This window comes from Macaca mulatta, chromosome 2 (genome assembly GCF_049350105.2).
Source record: "Macaca mulatta isolate MMU2019108-1 chromosome 2, T2T-MMU8v2.0, whole genome shotgun sequence".
Lineage (NCBI taxonomy): Eukaryota > Metazoa > Chordata > Mammalia > Primates > Cercopithecidae > Macaca > Macaca mulatta.
The window spans coordinates 39,970,778-39,992,634 of NC_133407.1; the positions used below are offsets into that span (position 1 = coordinate 39,970,778).

At 43.8% G+C, this 21,857-nt stretch overlaps 1 protein-coding gene across 4 annotated transcripts in view; it reads left to right on the forward strand.

The window, feature by feature from the left end:
- The first annotated feature begins 973 nt into the window (after positions 1-973).
- IL20RB (interleukin 20 receptor subunit beta) overlaps positions 974-21,857 on the forward strand; it is a 43,649-nt gene continuing 22,765 nt past the window's right edge. The window contains exons 1-5 of one of the 4 annotated variants that reach the window (XM_077990956.1): positions 1,603-1,811; positions 15,206-15,332; positions 15,493-15,699; positions 16,267-16,668; positions 16,901-17,091. In XM_077990956.1, coding sequence (XP_077847082.1) covers positions 16,625-16,668; positions 16,901-17,091 — 235 coding nt within the window. In that variant the 5' untranslated portion in view covers positions 1,603-1,811; positions 15,206-15,332; positions 15,493-15,699; positions 16,267-16,624. Of the gene's footprint in view, positions 1,812-15,205; positions 15,333-15,492; positions 15,700-16,266; positions 16,669-16,900; positions 17,092-21,857 lie in introns of those variants that run through there. The other 3 variants (XM_077990955.1, NM_001194658.3, XM_077990957.1) reach the window with 3 other exon arrangements.

Sequence of the window (21,857 nt, forward strand, 5' to 3'; positions counted from 1 at the left end):
ATCCTGCCTGTCCTGACCACACTCCACCCACTTCATTATTTCACTTGAGGTGCTGCCATCCACCCAGTTACCCAAACTCAGAACCTGAAAGTCGTGTTTGGCTCCTCCTCCCCAGCCCTCTTAATCCACTCAATATCCAGAAGCTTTCAGTTCTACCTTCTTTATCTTTTGAATTTGGTCATTTCTCTCTACAGACATGAGAAACCTAGTGGAAGCCAACAGTGTCTGTCGCCTAGATCACTACCGTAGCTCCCTCATGGCCCTCCTGCCTTCAATCTGGCCCCCTGTGCTGTTTTCTCCACCCTAGTTACAAACTTTTTAAAGCTCAAATGCAGGGAATGACATAGTCATATTTGAGCTTTGAACACTTCCTTTGGCATTCATTCCTCTCAGGATAAATTCCAAACTCCTCAGTAAGGCATTCAAAACTCTCTAGAATCCTGTTTCTGTCTGTCATTAAGCCCCATTTCTCGCCGTTTCAACCTTGTTCTCGTGTTGCACCAAACTTCTTCTTGTTTCCTAAAAACAACATTCCTGGCTGATTTTTTTTTTTTTTTTTTTCTGGAGTTTAACACCCAGTCCTGGAGACACCTCCTTCAGGAAGCTTTCTGTGATCCTACAAACTGGGTTAGATGTTTCTTTTTAGTGATCCTATATTCCCTTATGAATATTGTTGTCACTTCATTTTAAAAATGAACTTATGATTATTCCTGCGTCCATCTTCTCCACTAGTTGGGAAATTCTTGTTGAGGGAATGGACTGTTGAATTCCTAAGAACTAGCACATAGTAGGCCTTCAGTGAATGTTTCTTGAATGAATAAATAAATGACCAACTTTCCCAAGGTTACATTATAAGTTCTGAAACTTGAACCAAAAGACATTATACTCTAGAACCCATGTTTATTCCACTATTGTATTTGCACATTAGGATGGTTAAAGTCCTTCAAGGGCTAAATTTTAAGGGGCTAAATACTATCATAAGGTTTTTCTTCCACCTCTTGAAATTGGTTTTAATTTTTCAGTAGTACATTCACATGACTCAGTAATCAAACGATATACAAAGATATTCAGTCAGAAGTCTTGTTCCCATTTTTCTCTTCCACCTTTCCAATTCCTACTTTCTCTGCCTCAAGGTAACCAATCTTGTTCATTTCTTACATCTTCTTTCAGTTTTTCTTTTTGCAAATGCATGCACATATGAAGCTATATATTCTTCTTTACCCTCCTGACTTTTAGAAAGGTATTTTAAATTTTTTCAAATATCTCTAGTTTTTCTGAAGTGGGCATGTATTAGAAAAAAGAGCTGCTCAGTACCCAGCTTGAATGAATTCACAGAGAAATTTAGAAGAGAACAGCTATTTAATGAGGGAGGGAGATAATCCTGCCGGCTCATTGGCTCCTAGGGATGTGCAGGGTCCTCTAGGACAGAGCCTGTGGTGCGGGTATTGCTCATAGGCAGATTCTCAAGCTCCCCAAAGTTACATTTTCTCTGGAACTCTCCTAGGCCACTCCCCGCTGATGCAATATCTGGGTTTGGGCAGAAAGGAGGGTGCTTCCGAGCCCGCCCTCTCTGAGTTTCCTGGGCCGGCTCTAGAACAATTCAGGCTTCGCTGCAACTCAGACCTCAGCTCCAACATATGCATTCTGAAGAAAGATGGCTGAGATGGACAGAATGCTTCATTCTGGAAAGAAACAATGTTCTAGGTCAAACTGAGTCTACCAAATGCAGACTTTCACAATGGTTCTACAAGAAATCTGGACAAGTCTTTTCATGTGGTTTTTCTACGCATTGATTCCATGTTTGCTCACAGGTAAGTATAAATTAGACTACATCCAATAGTTTGGGCCTTGAATATTGGTTAAGGCGGCAAAAAATACTTTCCCAGGGCCTGGGGTTGAAATATGTGTATAGAATATCTTATGTCTGTTTTATAAAAGATTTATCACCTCCTAAATCTCTATTCCCACATCCCAAGAAAAAGGCGTTCATTCTGTTTGGAAATCTCTCTTCTTAATGTCCACAGAACAATCTAGAAAGAGAAATCATCAAAATAAATAAAAGCAGAGCTCTGTGCACTTTGTTATTTATCTTATCGTATGGTTTTAAAGAGTGCAACATAGTTCTGTCAGACTTTCTGTGTGTGTCTTGGAGATGTTAACTATAAGAATAGATTAAAACAAAGATTCTAGCAAAATACACATGAATAAAAAGACAATTTGTGAGCTTAACATTGGATACAAGACTTAAAAAAATTGGATTTCTCTCCTGGTCATTGAAGAAAAGGTACTCCATAGCGTTCTAAAAAGTATTTGGTTTGGGACGTTTTCCCTGCCAGTGAGATTACGTGATTTTCTCTGCTCCGCTCCTGGTTGCTTGTATCTACCTGCTTTAATGTCTTAAACTTGGAACTCTTTAGCCTTTGATGTTTGTTCATGTCAAATCATGTTTAAGGAAAACTTTTCATTTTGATACTCCAAGACACTAGGCACTTTGCAGTGTTGATGGGAGCCTTGAGTACTTTCTCTCTCTCTCTGTCTCTTTCTCTCTCTCTCTCTCTCTCTCTCTGTGTGTGTGTGTGTGTGTGTGTGTTTTACACAGAACTAATTTAATTATTCTAGTTAGTTTAAATCAGGCAACAAGTCAGTACTAAGACAATTTGCAAAGGTGTAAAACTGGCTTAAACATCAAATTTATGGTGTTTTTTTCTTAAAAACCTTCACAGCTCCCAGTTGTTCAGCACATGGTATCCAAATTCTGTTGTTTGTCTCTCATCACCCAGCATATTCAGGCCCCACCCTATATTTATTTAACCCTATTTCTCACTACTCCTTGAAAACAAATATGGACTACAAGCAGCTGCTGGCTTAACAGTCATCATATTATACCTTCATTTCCTCCTTCTGGCCTTTATTGTTATAATTTCCCACCAGAAGCACTATCTTCAGTTTTTCCTTCTACATCTTTTCAAGACCTCTCCCTTCTTTGACCCCAGGTACTTTAGCTTCGGGTGGTTACTTCTCTTTCCAGCACTGGCCTGGAGGGCCTGGGCCTGGGCATCTTTTCTGGTGTCGCCACATCCCCTAGCACAGGCTAAGCATGCTGGTTGTTTGGTTAGTTAGTTGGTTGGTTATTTAGTTGTTGGAACAAAACTGTTGCCAAGAAAACATCCCTCCACTAAGCTGAGATGAGAAGATGGGAGGGTGAACGAGAAGAGGAAAGCCCAGCATTTTTTGACTTGACATTTTCTTCAATGGCGCCAGTCTTATAAGTCTTTTCTTGAAAACTCCTGTTTTAAACAGATCTGGAGGTGAGTGTGCACTTCTGACACTTACACACTTACATAGAAAACACACACACACCAAAAAACCTCAGTGGCGAAATCACAAGGAGGTCAGCGCCAGAAAGACCTGTGTGTGAGTTTTTGGCTCTGTCATTCACTAGCTCAGGACTCAATCATGTAACGTCAGTTTCCCTACCTGTGAAATGGTCATAATAGCCACTTTCAGGTTATGAGGGGTTAAATAAGATGACACAAACAAAAGCACTTTGAAGACTTCAACATTTCCCCACCCCCAAATGTTAGTTATTGTTATCTGTTGGTTATACAGATGATGGTATCAGTAGATAATTGCTTTAGCTGAGGTTGCCTTTATGCAGTTTTGACCATTTTCTCTGGATTGTGTAGGTGCCTGTGATGAATTCTGCAAATTCTGAATGAACTTCTGTTGGTTACTAGATCACTGGACAGATGGGTAGAGTTGTGGATGTGTTTTTTGTTTGTTTGTTTGTCTGTCTTATTTTGTTTTGTTTTTGAGACGGAGTCTCACTCTGTTGCCAGGCTGGAGTGCAGTGGTGCGATCTTGGCTCACTGCAACCTCCACCTCCCGGGTTCAAGCAATTATCCTACTTCAGCCTCCCGAGTAGCTGGGACTACAGGCACATGCCACCACGCCCAGCTAATTTTTGTATTTTTAGTAAAGACAGGGTTTCACCGTGTTGGCCAGGATGGTCTCAATCTCTTGACCTCGTGATTTGTCTGCCTTGGCCTCCCAAAATGCTGGGATTACAAGCGTGAGCCACCGCACCCGGCCATGGCTGTCTTTCATAGAAATCATTTGCCTTGTCCTGTCCCTCCCAAATAATAGTGTGTGATTCAGAAAGCTGATTCTGCTACCAATAGTAATAATAACAATGACAATCACAACTGCTATTTCTGAGTACACATTTTGCTTTAGGTGAGCAAAAATGTTCTTTTGACTTCTCACATGAATCCTGCAAGGCAGGTGTTATCCCCACTCCACACATTAGGGATAGAGACTAAGAGAGGTTCAGTTATTTGTCCAAGTACATATATCTAGTAAGTGGGGGAATTGGGATTTGATGATGGTTTGGTCTGCTCCAGAGCCTGTGCCCTTTACACTTCTCTGCAGAAGAAGCTGAGACATTAAAACAAGGTAGAAGAAGGGAGGAGGGACAAAGGAAAGGAAATAAAGAAAATGGTGCTACCTTTTCTAATGCATTAGCCTTAAAGGCTGTTAGAGGTAAAGGTGACAGAAGATAGAGGTAAAGGTGGCAGAAGAAGAAGATAAAGGGAGTGGACATCAGACCCACTGAGCGTGCTTCAGAGAAGAGATGCAAAGATTTTTGCCTGGAAAGGTTGCCCCAGGGCTTTATGGTGGGTAGGCTTCACGCTACTTCCCTTGGACTGACTCACTCAAGGTTTTATGAAATAGGTGTTCAGCAGCAAAAAGGGTCTGATTTAAAGACGAATGAGAGTTAAAAGAGTTAGACCTAGGCTAATTTCCCCAAGGAAGCCAAAGCTTAGTTTACTTGTTCAACTTTCATTCTTTTAACACCGTTTATATACCAGGTTCTGGGATGTGTGCTGATTGCAGAGATTTAAAAAATTTGTCTTCAGGGAGCCTAAGAGCCTGCTGAGAAGTACACTAAAGTCTTTGACATTTGGGAATTTAACAAAATTTTAACTATTCTTTAGCCACCAGAAGTAAAGTCTAGATCTGTGGTTCCCAATCTCAAATGCACATTGGAATTACCTGGGGAACTTTTTAAAAGCTAAATTCCGTGACTTCACAGCTAGAGATTCTGAGTTAATCTAGGGTGCTGTCTGGATGTTGGGACTTTTTCAAAACTCCATGGGTGGGGCTCCTTAGAGAAGTGATTGATTCCAGGACTGGGCAGGGAAAAAACAAGATGAGACAAGAGCATTTTGTGGTAAGTAATGAAGTGATTATAAAAGGATGAGGGCCTAAGTTTAACAGTTAACATAGTATCCTGGATTGGATCCTGGGATAGAAGAAAGACCTTAGTGGAAAAACTAGTGAAATTGAAATAAACTCTGGAGTTTAGTTAACAATAATGTCCCAATATTGGCTTTTTAGTTTTGACAAATGTTTTACGGTTACATAAGATGTTAGCATTCAGGAAGTTGGGTGAAGGATATATAGGAACACTGTGTACTATCTCTGCAATTATTCTGTAAATCTAAAAGTATTCCAAAAATTTAAATATCTATTAATAAAAATAACATGAGTAAAAGGGGTGGGAACAAGTTAAAAGGACACAGGCAACTTGAAAGTATTCCCATTGGCCAAAAGCTAGAACAATTTGAATAACAAAGTAACAATAGTGTTGGACTTTACAGAATAAATTAAAATATCCATGAGTCCATACTGGTAAAAATAAATAATTGAATAAATAAATAAATGGTGGAGAAGGAACAGCTCTTCTTCACAAAAGAATACAATGAAATAAAATATCACTACTAGAACATCACAGCAATAATTGTTACAAGAAATGTCCATCAGTAGATGTTAAAATTAATAGGTGAAAGTTTAAGGAGAAATGGAATATTTGCACAGTCTCAAAGTATCTCCCCCAAGGTATTTATTAACTATACAGGGGAAAACGGTAGCTTTACAGTAGAGACTTTCTTAACCAAGTGATCAGGGCAATTAACATCACCGGTAACAAAATGTATTGATATCATGTACTCCCTGTGAGTGTCTGGAAAAAATGCGTAACCTCAATCAAATCATGTGAAAATATCAGACAAAACCGAACTGAGATATGTTCTACAAAACAACTGATGAGTACTCCTAAAAAATGTCAAGGTCGGCTAGGTGTGACTGTAATCCCAGCACTTTGGAAGGCCAAGGCAGGCGGATCACGAGGTCAGGAGATCGAGACCATCCTGGCCAACATGGTGAAACCCTGTCTTTACTAAAAATACAAAAATTAGCCAAGTGTGGTGACATGTGCCTGTAGTCCCAGCTACTTGGGAGGCTGAGGCAGGAGAATCACTTGAACCTGGGAGGCAGAGGTTGCAGTGAGACAAGATTGCACCACTGCACTCCAGTCTGGCAACAGAACAAGACTTTGTCTCAAAAAAAAAAAAAAAAAAAAGGTCAAGATCATTAAAAAAGACAAAGGCAGACTGAGAACAGGTTGGAGGAGACTAACTAGACATGACAGTTAAATGAAAATCCTGAATTGGATTTTGGCAAAAAAAAAAAAAAAAAAAAGAAAGAAAGAAAAGCATTAGGGAAAAAACTGATGAAATTTGATTAAATACTGAAGCTTAGTTAATAATATTGCATTAATATTAATATCTTAATTTTCTATAATTGTGCTATGGTTATGTACATACGGAGGGCTGAGTGAAGAGTATATGAGAACTCTCTGTATTATTTTGCAACTCTTCTGAAAGTCTGAAATTATTTCAAAATGCAGTTAATCTGTTCATTATTCCACTGGGCTAACATCAAGGTATGGGCAGGACTACATTCCTTCTGGAGGTTTCAGAGAATCTGTTTCCCTCTTCCGTGGTATGAATGTACTACAGTTTGTCTAACCATTCACCTGTTGAAGGACATCTGGGCCGATTCTAGCTTGACTACGAATATTTGTGTGCAGGTCTTATGTGATGTAAAGTTTTCATTTCTCTGAGATAAATGCCGAAGAGTGTAATTGCTAGATCATATAGTAACTACATGTTTAGTTTTACAAGAAACTGCCAAACTATTTTGAAAAAGAGTATCATTTTACATTCCTACCAACAATGTATAAGTGATCCACTTGCTCTGCATCCTTGCCAGCATTTGATTTTGTAACTTTAAAAACTTTTAGCCATTCTGAAAACTGTGTAATGCTATCTCATTGTGATTTTAATTTGGATTTCCCTAATAGCTAATAGTGTGCTTATTTGCCATCTATATATCCCCTTTGGTGAAATGTCTATTCATATCCTTTGCCCATTTTTAAATTGGATTGATTTTTCTACTGCTGAGTTTTGAGAATTTTTTATGTGTTCTAGTTACTAGTTCTTTGTGAGATAGTGGTTTGCAATTTTTTTTCCACTTTGCAAATTGTCATCTCATCCTCTTAACATGGGCTTTTGCATAGCAAAAGTTTTTTAATTTTGATAAAATAAAATCATGTTTTGTCTTTTATGGATTTTGCTTTTGGTGTCAGATCTAATAACTTTTTGCCCAGCCCTGAAGATTTTCTCCTGCTTTTTTCCTAAAAGTTTTAGAGTTTTGTATTTTACATTTTTTTGCATAAGGTGTGAGGTTTAGATTGAGGTTCTTTTTTTTTTTTTTTTCTTTTTTTTTGCCTGCAGATATCCAATTGTTCCAGTATTACTTGTTTAAAGCCCTTTTTTTTTGAGACAGGGTCACACTCTGTCACCCAGGCTAGAGTGTAATGCCGCAATCACAGCTCGCTATGGTCTCAACCTCCTGGATTCAGGTGACCTTCCACCTTAGCCTCCGAAGTAGCTGGGACTATCTTAGCTGGGACCACCATGCCTGGCTAATTTTTGTATTTTTTTATAGAGGTGGGGTTTCGCCATATTGCCCAGGCTGGTCTCTAACTCCTGAGCTCAAGTGATTCACTTGCCTCGGCCTCCCAAAGTTCTGGGATTATAGGTGTGAGCTGCCATGCCGGGCCTAAAAGCCTGTTGGATTTTAGGATTACTTTTGTCTGGAATTGTCAAAAAGCAGTTGAGCACATTTGTGTGGATTTATTTCTGGAATCTCTATTCTGTTCCATTTATCTTGGGTCTATTCCTTTGCCAATACTACATAGTTTTAATTACTGTAAGTCTTGGAATTGGGTAGATTGATTCCTCTCACTTTATAATTAAAATGGTTTTAGTTATTCTAGTTTCTTTGTTTTTCTTTCTTTCTTTCTTTCTTTCTCTTTTTTTCTTTCTTTACTTTCTCTCTCTCTCTCTCTGTTTCTCTCTCTCTCTTTTTTTTTTTTTTTGAGATGGAGTCTTGCTCTGTCATCCAGGCTGGAGTGCAGTGGTGCAATCTCAGCTCACTGCAACCTCCGCCTCCCAGGTTCAAGCGATTCTCCTGCCTCAGCCTCCCCCGTAGCTGGTACTACAGGCACGTGCCACCACACTCAGCTAATTTTTTGTATTTTTAGTAGAGATGGGGTTTCACCGTGTTAGCCAGGATAGTTTCAATCTCCTGACCTCATGATCCGCCCCGCCTCGGCCTCCCAAAGTGATGGGATTACAGGCATGAGACACCGCACCCGGCTTTGTTTTCTATTTTCTTTATTTCACACGGGGTAAATGTGAAATATTGTTACATGTATATAATGTGTAGTGATAAAGTCAGGGTACTTAGGAGAGTCATCACCTGAGTACAATACATTTTTGTTGACTATAGATAACCCTACTTTTGGCTGGGCGCGGTGGCTCACACCTATAATGCCAGCACTTTGGGAGGCCGAGGTGGGTGGATCACGAGGTCAGGAGATCAAGACCATCCTGGCTAACACGGTGAAACCCCATCTCTACTAAAAATATAAAAAAATTAGCCAGGCATGGTGGCGGGCGCCTGTAGTCCCAGCTACTCCGGAGGCTGAGGCAAGAGAATGGCATGAACCTGGGAGGCGGAACTTCCAGTGAACCAAGATTGCGCCACTGCTCTCCAGCCTGGGTGACAGAGCGAGACTCCGTCTCAAACAAAACAAAACAAAACAAAAAAAACCCTACTCTGCAATCAGGCATTGAATTTATTCCTTCTAACTATATGTTTTGTTTTGTTTTGTTGAGACAGAATCTTGCTCTGTTGCCCAGGCTGTAGTGCAATTGTACCATCTCAGCTCACTGCAACCTCTGCCTCCCAGATTCAGGTGACTCTCCTGCCTCAGCCTCCCAAGTAGCTGGGACTATGGGCGTGTGCCACCATGCCCAGCTAATTTTCGTATTTTTAGTAGAAACGGGATTTCACCATATTGGTCAGGCTGGTCTTGAATTCCCGACCTCAAGTGATCTGCCCACCTTGGCCTCCCAAAGTGCTGGGATTAGAGGTTCGAGCCACTGCGCCTGGCCACTTCTATCTAACTGTATGTTTTTACCATTTAACCTACTTCTCTTCTTCTTCCCCACTCCCACCCACTCACTCTTCCCAGTTTCTGTTATCTGTCTTTTCACTCTCTACCTCTGTATGATAAAATCGTTTAGCTCCCACATATAAGTGAGAACATATGATATTTGTCTTTTTGTGTCTGGCTTGTTTCACTTAAGATACAGTTCAATTCACATTGCTGCCAATGACATGATTCCTTTCTGTTTATGAGTGAATAAATAGTATTCCATTGTGTATATATACCACATTTTCTTTATCCATTCATCCATTATGGATGCTTAGGTTGATTCCTTATCTTTGCTATTGTGAATAGTGCTGCAATAAACATGAAAGGGGAGGTTTCCCTTTGACATATTGATTTATTTTCCTTTGGGTAGATACCCAGTAGTGGGATGGCTGAATGGAATGGTAATTCTATTTTTAGTTTTTTGAGAAATCTCCATACTGTTTTACATAGTGGCTGTAATAGTTTACATTCCCACCAAAAGTGTGTAAGAGTTCCCTTTTCTCTGCATCCTCATCAACATTTGTTATTTTTTGTCTTTTTAGTAATAGCCATTCTGATCTGGGGTAAGATGACATCTCACTGAGGTTTCAATTTGCATTTCTCTGATGGTTAGTGATATTGGGCATTTTTTCATATATCTGTTGGCCATTTGTGTGTGTGTGTGTGTGTGTGTGTGTATATATATATACTTTTTTTTTTTCTTTTTTTTTGAGACGAAGTCTCGCTCTGTTGCCCAGACTGGAGTGTGGAGCACAGTGGCGCGATCTTGGCTCACTGCGAGCTCCGCCTCCCAGGTTCATGCCATTCTCCTGCCTCAGCCTCCCGAGTGGCTGGGACTACAGGCACACGCCACCATTCCCAGCTAATTTTCGTATTTTTAGTAGAGACGGGGTTTCACCACGTTAGCCAGGATGGTCTTGATCTCTTGACCTCGTGATCCGCCCGCATCTGCCTCCCAAAGTGCTGGAATTACAGGTGTGAGCTGCTGTGCCTGGCCCATTTTTGCTTTTATTCTGGCTACTTTGGCTGCAGCATTAGTAGTATCTGTGATTTCATCAGTGGGTTAGGGTACAGTTATTGGAGTCTGTGGTGAAGTTGTGCTGTGGGATGCCAGGTGGGCCAGTCTACAGGCCCCAATTTTGGCACTGGTGGTCTGAGTATGCCTATCCTTGTGTCCCAGGGTTGGGTATGCTGGCACTGGTGTTGGTGGTTGCCAGCACGTTGATTCTTGGGCCTCCACATGACTTGCTTGGATGCTGGCAGTGGTAGTGGTGGACTGGGCAGGCAAGAGGGTTCTTGGGGCCCTGGACAGCTAGCATGGCACAAGTGATGGCAGTAGCAGTGGCAGGATAATTATCTGAGCTCTAAGAGTTGTCCTTTTATGATGGCAGTGGGTGTGATGGTATGTGTAGGACAGTCTCCAGGACTGCAGGTGGTACTTGCCAGCTGACGTGATGGCAGCTGAGAGTTTAGACCCAACCACAGGACCCCAGAAGGAGTACTCAGGTGCCCAAGGTGCCCTTGTCACCCTCCAAGGCCGCGGGCTATGTGCTGTGTCTCAGAGAAGGGGGTGAAGCTGGGTTGGGTGGGCTTGTGCTCAGGCCCTTCAAAGTGGGAGCAGGCACCAGTCATGGCGGGTAGAGGTCAGGGCAATCCTCAGGTCTCAGGTGGAATGCATGGGTGAGGAGTGGTAGTAGCCATGCTGAGGTCCTCCCACTGGAGAGGGTGGGGCTGACCTCTGTGGCTACAGCCTGGGCCAGTAGGTGGGGAACATGTACCTGTCTCATGCTTCAGCCCTGGCGGAGCTTACCCCCCAGCCCTGGCAGCAGCTGGCCACACCTAGCTTGAGCCCTTACCTTGCTGCAGGAGCCCCCAACCAGCTTGTGACTAAGCCCCAGTGGCAACTTGTGCCTGTTTTCATCCCAGTCTCAGTCCTGGCAGCACTCACTTCCCAGCATTGAGAGCTGCAGCCCATGCCTCACTTGATTCTCAGTCTCGGCTGTGGGAGTTCATTCCCAGTTTGTGCCCTAGTCTCGCAGCAATAGCTTGAGTTTCTCTAATGGTGCTGCTGGCCACCAGGATAGCATGTGCATCTGCCAAAGACTAGGATTTAAAATGGTGCCTTGCTGTAACTGTTTGGGTCTCAGAAAAAGTATGGGACCCAGCATGAGTTCCCTTCTTGGGACAATTTTGTCCCCCATTCCCCTGGCAGCTCCCTATGTATGTTTTCAGGACTTAGGAGGGTTGAGGAACTCTCTCGCAGCCAGGACTGCATGATTCCATGGTGGGAATGAGGGCCACCGGAAGTCTCTCACTTACTCTTTCCCCACATTGAGAAGTCACTCTTGGCTGCCAGCTGATCCTAGCCAAGCAGTCTGCCTCTCCTCCTCTTTCCTTGCTTTTGGTGTTTCCTATAACTTTTCTGTTGAGTTCCAGTGTTCTCTTGTGGATAATGTATTCAAAGTGTGACTATATATACATGATTTCGGTTCTTCTAAGTGGAGGAGGTAAGCATGAAATGCTTCTGGTCAGCTCTCTTGAAGCCCTTCCCCCTCCTTTTAGGTATTCTAGTTCCTTTGTCGTTTCTTATAAAATTTAGGAAAAACTTATCTATGTTAACAAAAAACTTGCTGGACTATCGATAGGAAGTGCATTAAACCTATATATCAATTTGGGGGAGAACTGGCATCTTAACTGTTGAATCTTCTAATGCATGAACACAGTATGTCTCTCCATTTATTTAAATCTTCTTTGACTTCATTTAGCATTGTGGAGTTTTCCCTATACAAACCCTGAATATATTTTGTTAGATATACACCTATTTTTTTCAGTGATTATAATTTTTAATGTCTGTGTATGTGTTTGTTGCTGGTATATAGAAATATAATTTTGTTGTTGAGACCGAGTCTTGCTTTGTTGCCCAGGCTGGAGTGCAGTGGTGCAATCTCAACTCTCTGCAACCTCCACCTCCTGGGTTCAAGCGATTCTTCTGCCCCAGCCTCATGAATAGCCAAGATTACAGGCACGCACCACCACGCCCAGCTAATTTTTGTATTTTTAGTAGAGACGGGGTTTTGCCATGTTGTTCAGGCTGGTCTCGAACTCCTGAGCTCAGGTGATCTGCCTGCCTTGGCCTCCCAGAGTGCTGGGATTACAAGCGTGGGCCACTGTGCCTGGCCTAGTTTCAGATTTTTTTTTTTAAGATTCTGTGGGATTTTTCTACATAGCATATCATGTCATTTGCATATAGGGCAAGTTTTACTACTTCCTTTATAATCTGTATTTCTTTTACTTCTTTTGCTTGCCTTATTACAGTGGCTAGAACTTTCAGTAGTATGTTGAATAGGAGTGATAAGAGTGTACATTTTTGCCTGTTCCTGATCTTGGAGAGGAAGCATTCAGTCCTTCACCATTAAGTAAGATGTTAGCTGTAGGTTTTTTGTAGATGGTCTTTATCAAGTTGTGGTAACTCCCTGCTGCTCTTAACTTGAAGAGAGTTTTTGGTTCTGTCTTGGTTTTTCTTTTTTTTTTTTTTTTGAGATGGAGTCTTGCTTTGCTGCCCAGGCTGGAGTGCAGTGGTGTGATCTCGGCTCACTGCAACCTCCATCTCCCAGGTTCAAGCAAGTCTCCTGACTCAGCCTCCCAAGTAGCTGGGATTACAGGCGTGCGTCACCACACCCAGCTAATTTTTCTATTTTTAGTAGAGACTGGGTTTCACCATGTTGGTCAGGCTGATCTCAAACTCCTGACCTCAGGTGATCCGCCTGCCTCGGCCTCCCAAAGTGCTGGGATTACAGGCATGAGCCACCGCACCAGGCCTGTTTTGTCCTATTTTTCATAATGAATGGATGTGGGTTTTGTAAATCCTTTTTCTGTGTCAATTGATATGATTTATGATTTTATTCTTTACTTTATTGACATGGTAAATTACATTAACTGATTTTCAAATGTTGAACCAGCCCTGCATACCTAGAACAAATCCCACGTGGTCATAGTATACAGTTCTTTTTGTACATTATTGAATTTGGATTGCTAATATTTTGTTGAAGATTTTTGTCTAAGTTTATGAGATATATTTTTATGTAGTTTATGTATATATTTTCCTTGTCTAATTTTGGTATCACAGTAATACTGGCCTCATAAAGTAAGCTGGAAACTGTTCTTTCCTATTCTGTTTTAGAGGAAATTGCATTTTGTTGATGTTGTCTTCTTTAAATGTTTGGTAGCATTTTCCATTAAAACCGTATGTGCCTGGAGATTTCATTTCTGAGAGCTTTAAGTTATATAATTAAATTATGTTAATTAATAAATGGATTTGTTGACATAATTTAATTATGTAATTACATTAACTAGTTTTATAAAACGTAGCTTTATATTTATATGGCTTTATATTCCCCAAATAGCTGGCTAGAGAATTTTTTTTTTTTTATTTACCAGAGGAAGGTGTCAGAGGGGACCATTCCCTGTCCTCCTGTACCACTCCACCCCTTTTCCTTTCCATCCCTTGGGTGATTTCAAGCTTGGGGGTGGGTGAGGTCAGGAAGCCTGCCTTGTGGGTGCTCCCGGTGTTTCCCCACAGAACAGACTATGGATGCTGAGGGTGAGGTGGAGGTGCATCACTAGGGCCCTACATTAGCGAAGGAACAGGGAGACCAGGTGGGGTGTCCCCAGCAGCCTTCCATCCCTTTGTGGTCACAGGGCTTGATAATGAACAGCAGGTGCCAATCTGGAGATAGGCACAGAGATGAAAAGTCCCGAATGAGGACTCCAGCCCCACCCCTACTATGCTGTAGATGTTATCACTGTACTATAACAGCAAAGGGAGGCAGGTGTTGGGCATTTAAAGAGGAGCACAGCAGAGAGTTCAGACTGTACCTTGGGGTGACATGTGAGGATGAAGTGTTTGGCTTTGTGACTGCCCAAAGTCCTTATGAGCAGGTTCACCTTCATAGGGCTCTTTCGTTCTCTACAAATCGTAGTCCCACTGTGTGCATACTCTGGGCACACTGTGTCTGGGCACACTCTGGGCATACTGGTGTCCCAGACTGACTCAGGGGCCTGCAGTCTTTCTGGGGTGGAGTCGCAGAGCTGGCTTTGTGTCCCATTTGAATGGACCCTCTCCACAGCAGATCTGAGCCTGTACTTCCCACCTGGCAGCTGATGCCCCATTTGGCCTTGCTGAGGGACATGAAAGGATGTGCTTTGGCATTGAGGATGGCAGTGGGAGGAGAGGGAGGTGATGAGAATATTGTGGTAGTCTGCATGGGTTTTCCATGAATGATTAAGAGGCTCATGTTTATGCACCTTGCTTAAAGCCACATAGTAAGTGGCAGAGTCGCTGGATCCTGGTCAGTCTAACTGAAGAGTCATAAATAATGTGACTCAGTTTTCTCATTTGTACAATGGAAAAACTAATGGTCTTTACCTCCCAGTATGGTCATGAGAATTCAATGAGACAATCATGTAAAAATCCAGCACGTGGCCTAGATAGAACATGGTAAGTATTAGATAAATATTAGTCATTATTAATATTGATATGTCATTTATCAACAAAGTCAGAATTACAATGATGGTATCAAAAATTTGTTTCTGGTTTATAAACATGTGAGGCCTTTTTTTTTTTTTTTTCTGGAGACAGAGTCTCATTCTGTCATCCAGTCTGGAGTGCAGTGACACAATCTTGGTTCACTGCAACCTCCGCTGGTGAGGCCCTTCATTAGACATTAATTTGAAGCTGTGGCATTCTCCCACTATGAGCCCACCTGTCAGCCTGGCTATCTGCCTTGATCCTAGATGAAGTGGCCATTCTGCCTGCCCCTCAGAACCTCTCTGTGCTCTCAACCAACATGAAGCATCTCTTGATGTGGAGCCCAGTGACCGTGCCTGGAGAAACAGTGTACTATTCTGTCGAATACCAGGGGTGAGTTTTTTTTGTTTTTTTTTCCTCTTATTTTTAATAGTTCTTCTCCCTTAGGCAGAAGTTGGTTCCTGAAGGCATAGCCCTTCCTCCTGAGCCCAGGGTGGCTTTTTGAGTCCAGGGATAGATTATCCCCAATGATCTACCCCCTCTGTCTGCATAGGCATTGAAAGAGTTGAAGAAGCAAGGGAAATTGTTCTGTGGATTTGACAGTGAACTCTCTGGGAAGACGAATGTGCCTAACACCTTTTGGTGGAGTTCTTTTAAAAAGTGAATCAACTGTTCAACGGGTTTGACTCTGACTTGAGATGGATAAATCATTGGAGACTCAGATCCTTTAAGGGTGGAGGAGTCCTCACTTTTCCTGACTGTAAGTTTATACCTAGAGCCAAAACAAACTATAACCCTAAAGGTCAGCTGGCCCTGGGGCCAAGCAGGCTCTAGTCTTCTCCAGGTGACCAGGTACTTGCAGTTATTGAAGATTGATAAGGACATAGAAATTGCTCCATATATTTCATTAACAATGAGTACAGGCTAAGCACCTACATATGTAGATATTCTTCTAGGCTCAGGGATATAGTTGACAAGGTTTCTGGATTTTGAGAGCTTACATCTAGAGGAGGATACAGATGGTAAATATATTAGGCCAGCATTCCCTAGTATGGTAGCCACCAGCCACAGCTGGTTATTTAAATTTAAATTAAATTAAATTAAAATGTCTGTTTCCTGCCACACTGGTCACATTTTAGGTGTTTAATAGCCACATGCGGCCAGTGGCTATCATATTGAACAACATCGATTTAGAATATTTGCATCATCACAGAAAGTTTATTTTTGGAAAGCACTGCTCTAGGGAATTTTGGACAGTAATCAGTGCTAGGAGGAAGCTAAAAGGCTGATACCATAGAGAGTTGACGCTGAGTCTCCTTTATATTAGATGGCCTGGGATGGCCTCTCTGAGGAGGTGATATTTATGCCATGTCTGAAGGACAAGAGGAGCTGGCCACGCGAACCGCAGGGGCAGAGCGTTTGAGATGGAGTGAACAGCTAGTCAAAGGTCCTAAGGCAAAAAGTGCTCAGCATTTCGGAGAAATGACCAGTGTGGCAAGAATATCATGCTTAGGAGCTGAATGAGAGAGAAGGCCAAAGCATCTTGTAGGCCACTGGCAAGAGTTTGGATCCCGTTCTAAGTCCTGTAGGAAGCCAGTAAGGAGAGAAATGCCATGATCTGCTGAGTGGTGAATGGTTTCGAGAATGGCAGGTGTGCAAGCTGGGAGACCACGGCAAGGCAAGGAATGACAGTGGCTGAGATTAGGGTGATGACCCTGGAGATGAAGAGGTAAGAGATACAGACACATTGATGTTTATGCCTAGCTTTCCCCATCTGGCGATAAAAGGAGTAAGGGAGAACGGATGGTTGGTAGGGAGGAGAGTGGAGGAGCTGGGATAATGAGCAAGTACTTACTTTACTTACCTGTACAAAGTAGGAGAATGAAGGCAGTCACTTGCAACCATAACAGAGCCTGTGTCAGAGGGGCTGGTGTAACTCTGTGCCCTCCTCTCTTTGACAGGGAGTACGAGAGCCTGTACACGAGCCACATCTGGATCCCCAGCAGCTGGTGCTCACTCACTGAAGGTCCTGAGTGTGATGTCACTGATGACATCACGGCCACTGTGCCATACAACCTTCGTGTCAGGGCCACACTGGGCTCACAGACCTCAGCCTGGAGCATCCTGAAACATCCCTTTAATAGAAACTCAAGTAAGGTCCTTCTCTCTTTACATTCCCACCCCCACCAGCCACTCCTTTGGGAACCATGTTCACCTAGACTTTCTAGACTTTTTTTTAACATCAAAATAGTCCTGCAAAGCCAGGGTATTGTGAACACAAACAACCCTTACTGGTCCATTTGAAAAATTGCCAACTGCTTTCTACGTGCTGTTCTCTCTCATGCCCTTTAACTTTACAAGTCATTCCTGATTGTCTGTGTCAGGGAGTGCAGGTGTTGGGGATGCTGACACTGGGAACCTGGAAGGAAAGCTGCTCTGGAAGTGAAGAGATGGCACCAGGACTGCTGCTCCCTACCCTGATTGTGCCTCCATAAATCTTACACTGCCTCCCACTTGATGCCTCATTAACTGCATATTTACTGCCCATGTAATCAGCTTTGTTGTGCAAGAGGATTTATACATTTAACAGAGCCACCGGAAAATTGCCCGTCTATAATGACTTTTGTGGGAAATAAATAACTTTTCTTTTGGAGTGGTACCTGGAAAAGGATTGAGAAAGAAATAATAGAGGAATCCAGATAGGTGGCCAAATATGGCTGAGTACAAGCACTGGCCATTGTGTAAAAGGATGTGTGTGTTTGGGGAACAGAGGAGGCAAGGGCTGATGGGCAGGGGGTAAGGAAGCAGCTGATCATGTGGTGAAGGGCTCTGACATGAAGCTTGACCAAGTCAGTAGAGGGGAGCCATGAAAAATGAGAGGATCTAGATCAGGTATATCCTTTTTTTTTTTTTGATATGGAGTCTCTGTTGCCCAGGCTGGAGTGCAGTGGCGCGATCTCGGCTCACTGCAACCTCCACCTCCTGGGTTCAAGTGATTCTCCTGCCTCAGCCTCCCAAGTAGCTGGGACTACAGGCACGCAACACCACTTTGGCCAGGCTGTTCTTGAACTCCTGACCTCAAGTCATCTGCCTGCTTCGGCCTCCCAAAGTGCTGGGATTACAGGCATGAGCCACTGCGCCCGGCCGACCAGGTCTGTCTTACAAAACAACCACTCTGACTGCTGTGTGGAAAGTGAACCAGAGTAGGGCAAGCCTGCAGGGCAGGGGAAGAGCAAGGAGGGGGTTGTAATAATCCTACTGATCCCAAGAGTTTAGAAGGGGATGGGAAGGAGATGATGAATCCAAGAAACATGACTGATTTAGAAAGGACAGAGCTTAGGGACCAAGTTTGTGGGGATGGAGAAGGGAGAGAGAATGATGGTGTCCAGCTGCCGATTGGAGTTGGTGAGAACACCAACTAAGGCCGCTGGTCTTGAAGAATAGGAGACACCCCAGGTTTTGAGAATGAGATTTCTGCAAGATGTCATGTCATGGATGTCTGATTGGCAGCCGGAAATCAGTCTCTGAGGCTCAGAAAGCTTAAAGCCAGATACATAATACAAAGTGGTTTTATTCGTTTGTTTGTTTTATTTTGTTTTTGAGGTGGGGTCTTGCTCTGTTGCCCAGGCTGGAGTGCAGTGGCGCCAACACAGCTCACTGCAGCCTTGACCTCCTGGGCTCAAGTGATCCTCCTGCCTCAGGCCCCCAAGAAGCTGGGACTACAGGCACACGCCACCACACCTGACTAATTATTTTTTTGTATTTTTGTAGAGATGGAGTTTCACCATGCTGCCCAGGCTGGCCTCAGACTCCTGAGCTCAAGTGATCTTCTTGCCTCAGGCTCACGAAGTGCTGGGATTATAGGAATGAACCATCACAAGGGGCCATCACAAAGTTAACAGCTAAAGGTTTGGAAGTAGATGAGACTGTCTAGGGACAAGATGTTGAAGATGGAGAGAGGACAAGGTCCTGGAAAACCTCAGACTTTAAAATGTGGGTGGAGGGAAGGGCACCAGGGTAGAGAATCATGGTAGGGAGAATAGAACAGCTCCTAAGAGGCTGAAGGAAGCCCCTGGATGGGCCCTTGAGAAAGTAACTTCATGGAGTGGAGAGGATGACCATCTGGCTGCTGGGGTGGAGGACTGCATGGAGGTAGGAAGCGGCAAGGAATGGGTGGGAATGTAACCAATTTAGAGCTGCAGGAAAGGCAAAATAAGGGTCTTCCTCAGCCTCTGTTTTTGTGATGTGGCAGAAGAACTTCTGTTGTGAGTAATGGTGGAGGAAGGTTTGGGGCAGAATTTGCAGCATTTGGATGAGTCAAAGGTTACTGAGGAGTGTATGATATTAGATGGAAATTAGGAAGGTTTAGAAGGAGGGGAGCCCAAGCTGAAGAGCAGAGGAGGGAAGGGATGGGGCAGGAATAGGACCATTGGAATGGGATAACAAAAGGAATTTTGGTGCAGATCATGGGCTCCTTTGCCCAGGCCTCCTTCCCAGGCACCAGGACTGAAATGGAATGGAATGGAGTGACTTCATAGAATGGAGAGGATGATCATCTGGCTGAATTTGTTCCAGGAGGAGTTGGTCGAAGTGGCAGGATCTGGGGAAGATTAATGGGCCCTGGAGGGCACTGCAAAACTGCCACTACCTGCAGTGCCCAGGCAGCACCCAGCACCATCTCCCTCTGGCTCCTAAGAGCATAGGGATCCAGCCAAGACTATTGCTGGGGGCTGGCAGCTGTTGTTGGAAAGCAGGCATGGGTCACATAAAGATAAGGGAGTGCCTGCAAAACTATGTGGGTGGGGATGTGCTGTAACACCTTGTACTTAAGGAGGCCAGTATAAACAGGAAAAGAGCTTGCTGCAGGGGGAGCTGAGGTACAGGAGTCTGTCCTTGCATCAGAAGACGGAAGATAACGGTTCTATGAGATCCCTCTGTGATCCAAGCAAATGAACTGGGGTGGCATCATGATCTCTTAAAGGTATTAAGTTTGTCCTCTTCCATTTGAAAAAGGCCACTCAGACCTCTCTGCAGAAATATGAAAAATCTTGATTTAAGGCTCTCCTGAAAAGGATCGCTACTCTCTCTCTCTCTTTTTTTTTTTTTTGAAGCGGAGTTTTGCTTTTGTTGCCCAGGCTGGAGTGTAATGGCACGATCTTAGCTCACTGCAACCTCCGCCTCCTGGGTTCTAGCGTTTCTTCTGCCTCAGCCTCCCAAGTAACTGGGATTACAGGAATGTGCCACCATGCTTGGCTAATTTTGTATTTTTAGTAGAGACAGAGTTTCTCCATGTTGGCCAGGCTGGTCTCCAACTCCTGACCTCAGGTGATCCCAAAGTGCTGGGATTACAGTGGGATTACAGGCATGAGCCGCTAGGCCTAGCTGAGGGTCCACATTCCTAAAGGGAAGCTTTACTGAGAGCAAAGATTTTTTTTTTTTTTTTTTTTTTGAGACGGAGTCTCACTCTGTCGCCCAGGCTGGAGTGCAGTGGTGTGATCTTGGCTCACTGCAAGCTCCGCCTCCCGGGTTCACGCCATTCTCCTGCCTCGGCCTCCCGAGTAGCTGGGACAACAGGTGGTCACCACCTCGCCCAGCTAATTTTTTGTATTTTTAGTAGAGACGGGGTTTCACTGTGTTAGCCAGGATGGTCTCCATCTCCTGACCTCGTGACCCGCCTGCCTCGGCCTCCCAAAGTGCTGGGATTACAGGCATGAGCCACCGCGCCCAGCCCAAGAGCAGAGGTTTTTAATTTTGCACATTCGAGTCACAGGGGAGCTTTGGAATCACTTTTGCCTGGGGCCCTTCCACAGAGAGTCTGGTTTAAATGATCTGCATGCATCTTGTTCACTGGGAGTTTAAAATTCTTCCCAGATTATTTTCATGTACAGCCAGGGTTGAGATCCACTAGTAAAGAGACTAAACACCCCACACGAGGGAGGTAGAAATGTAGAAAGAAATGGGCTCACATTCTGTAGATTAACTCTGTGACTCTGGGCATGTCACTTAATCTCTCTGTAAAACAGGAACAATGTTAGGCTGGGCGCGGTGGTTCACTTTGGGCGCGGCACTTTGGGAGGCGGAAGTGGGTGGATCACGAGGTCAGGAGATCGAGACCATCCTGGCTAACACAGGGAAACCCCATCGCCTGTAGTCCCAGCTGCTTGGGAGGCTGAGGCAGGAGAATGGCATGAACCTGGGAGGCGGAGCTTGCAGTGAGCCAAGATCACACCACTGCACTCCAGCCTGGGTGACAGAGCGAGACTCTGTCTCAAAAAACCGCCCCCACCCGCCCCCCCCATAAAAAAACAGGAACAGTGTTTACCTTCTAAAGCTTCCTGGGCAGATTAAATGAGATAAGCATGCAGAAGGCATAGGACAGAGGTTCCTGCCCTAACGCTGTCGAACAACTCTCCTCTGAACTGAAGCTTCAGATTATTTTCTCTAATTCTGGTCTTAATAAAGATGGAGATCAGAAGACCCAATTCTAATCATATCTGACAGAAAAGTCGAGGAGTGAAATATCTGTTTCACTTCTGGAGGTGTTTCAGAGGTAGTGCTAGTGGTGCTGTGTGGTCATATGAATCTCAGCACTGAGTGTGTTTTGCACAGTCGGCCCTGACTTCCCAAGTCCTCCTGACCCCTATCCAGGTAGCTCTCCAACAGCCAAGCATATACACTTCTCTGATGAAGGAGGCGAGGGGGAAAGGCACTGCCTTTCTTCTGAGTGTCCGCTGACCCCAGGGAAGGCAGATTTAGCCCAGAGCATGCCCCAGCCCACTTTCCAATCCAAGACCAGTGATCAGGGTGGCCCTTCTGGTCCTGCAGTCTCTGGGTCGGAGAGGCAGGTATAACTCCATCACCAGTAACCAGGGTGTAGAGACTATCTGTGTGGGCCCTTCTGCTCTTGGTCTGCTGATG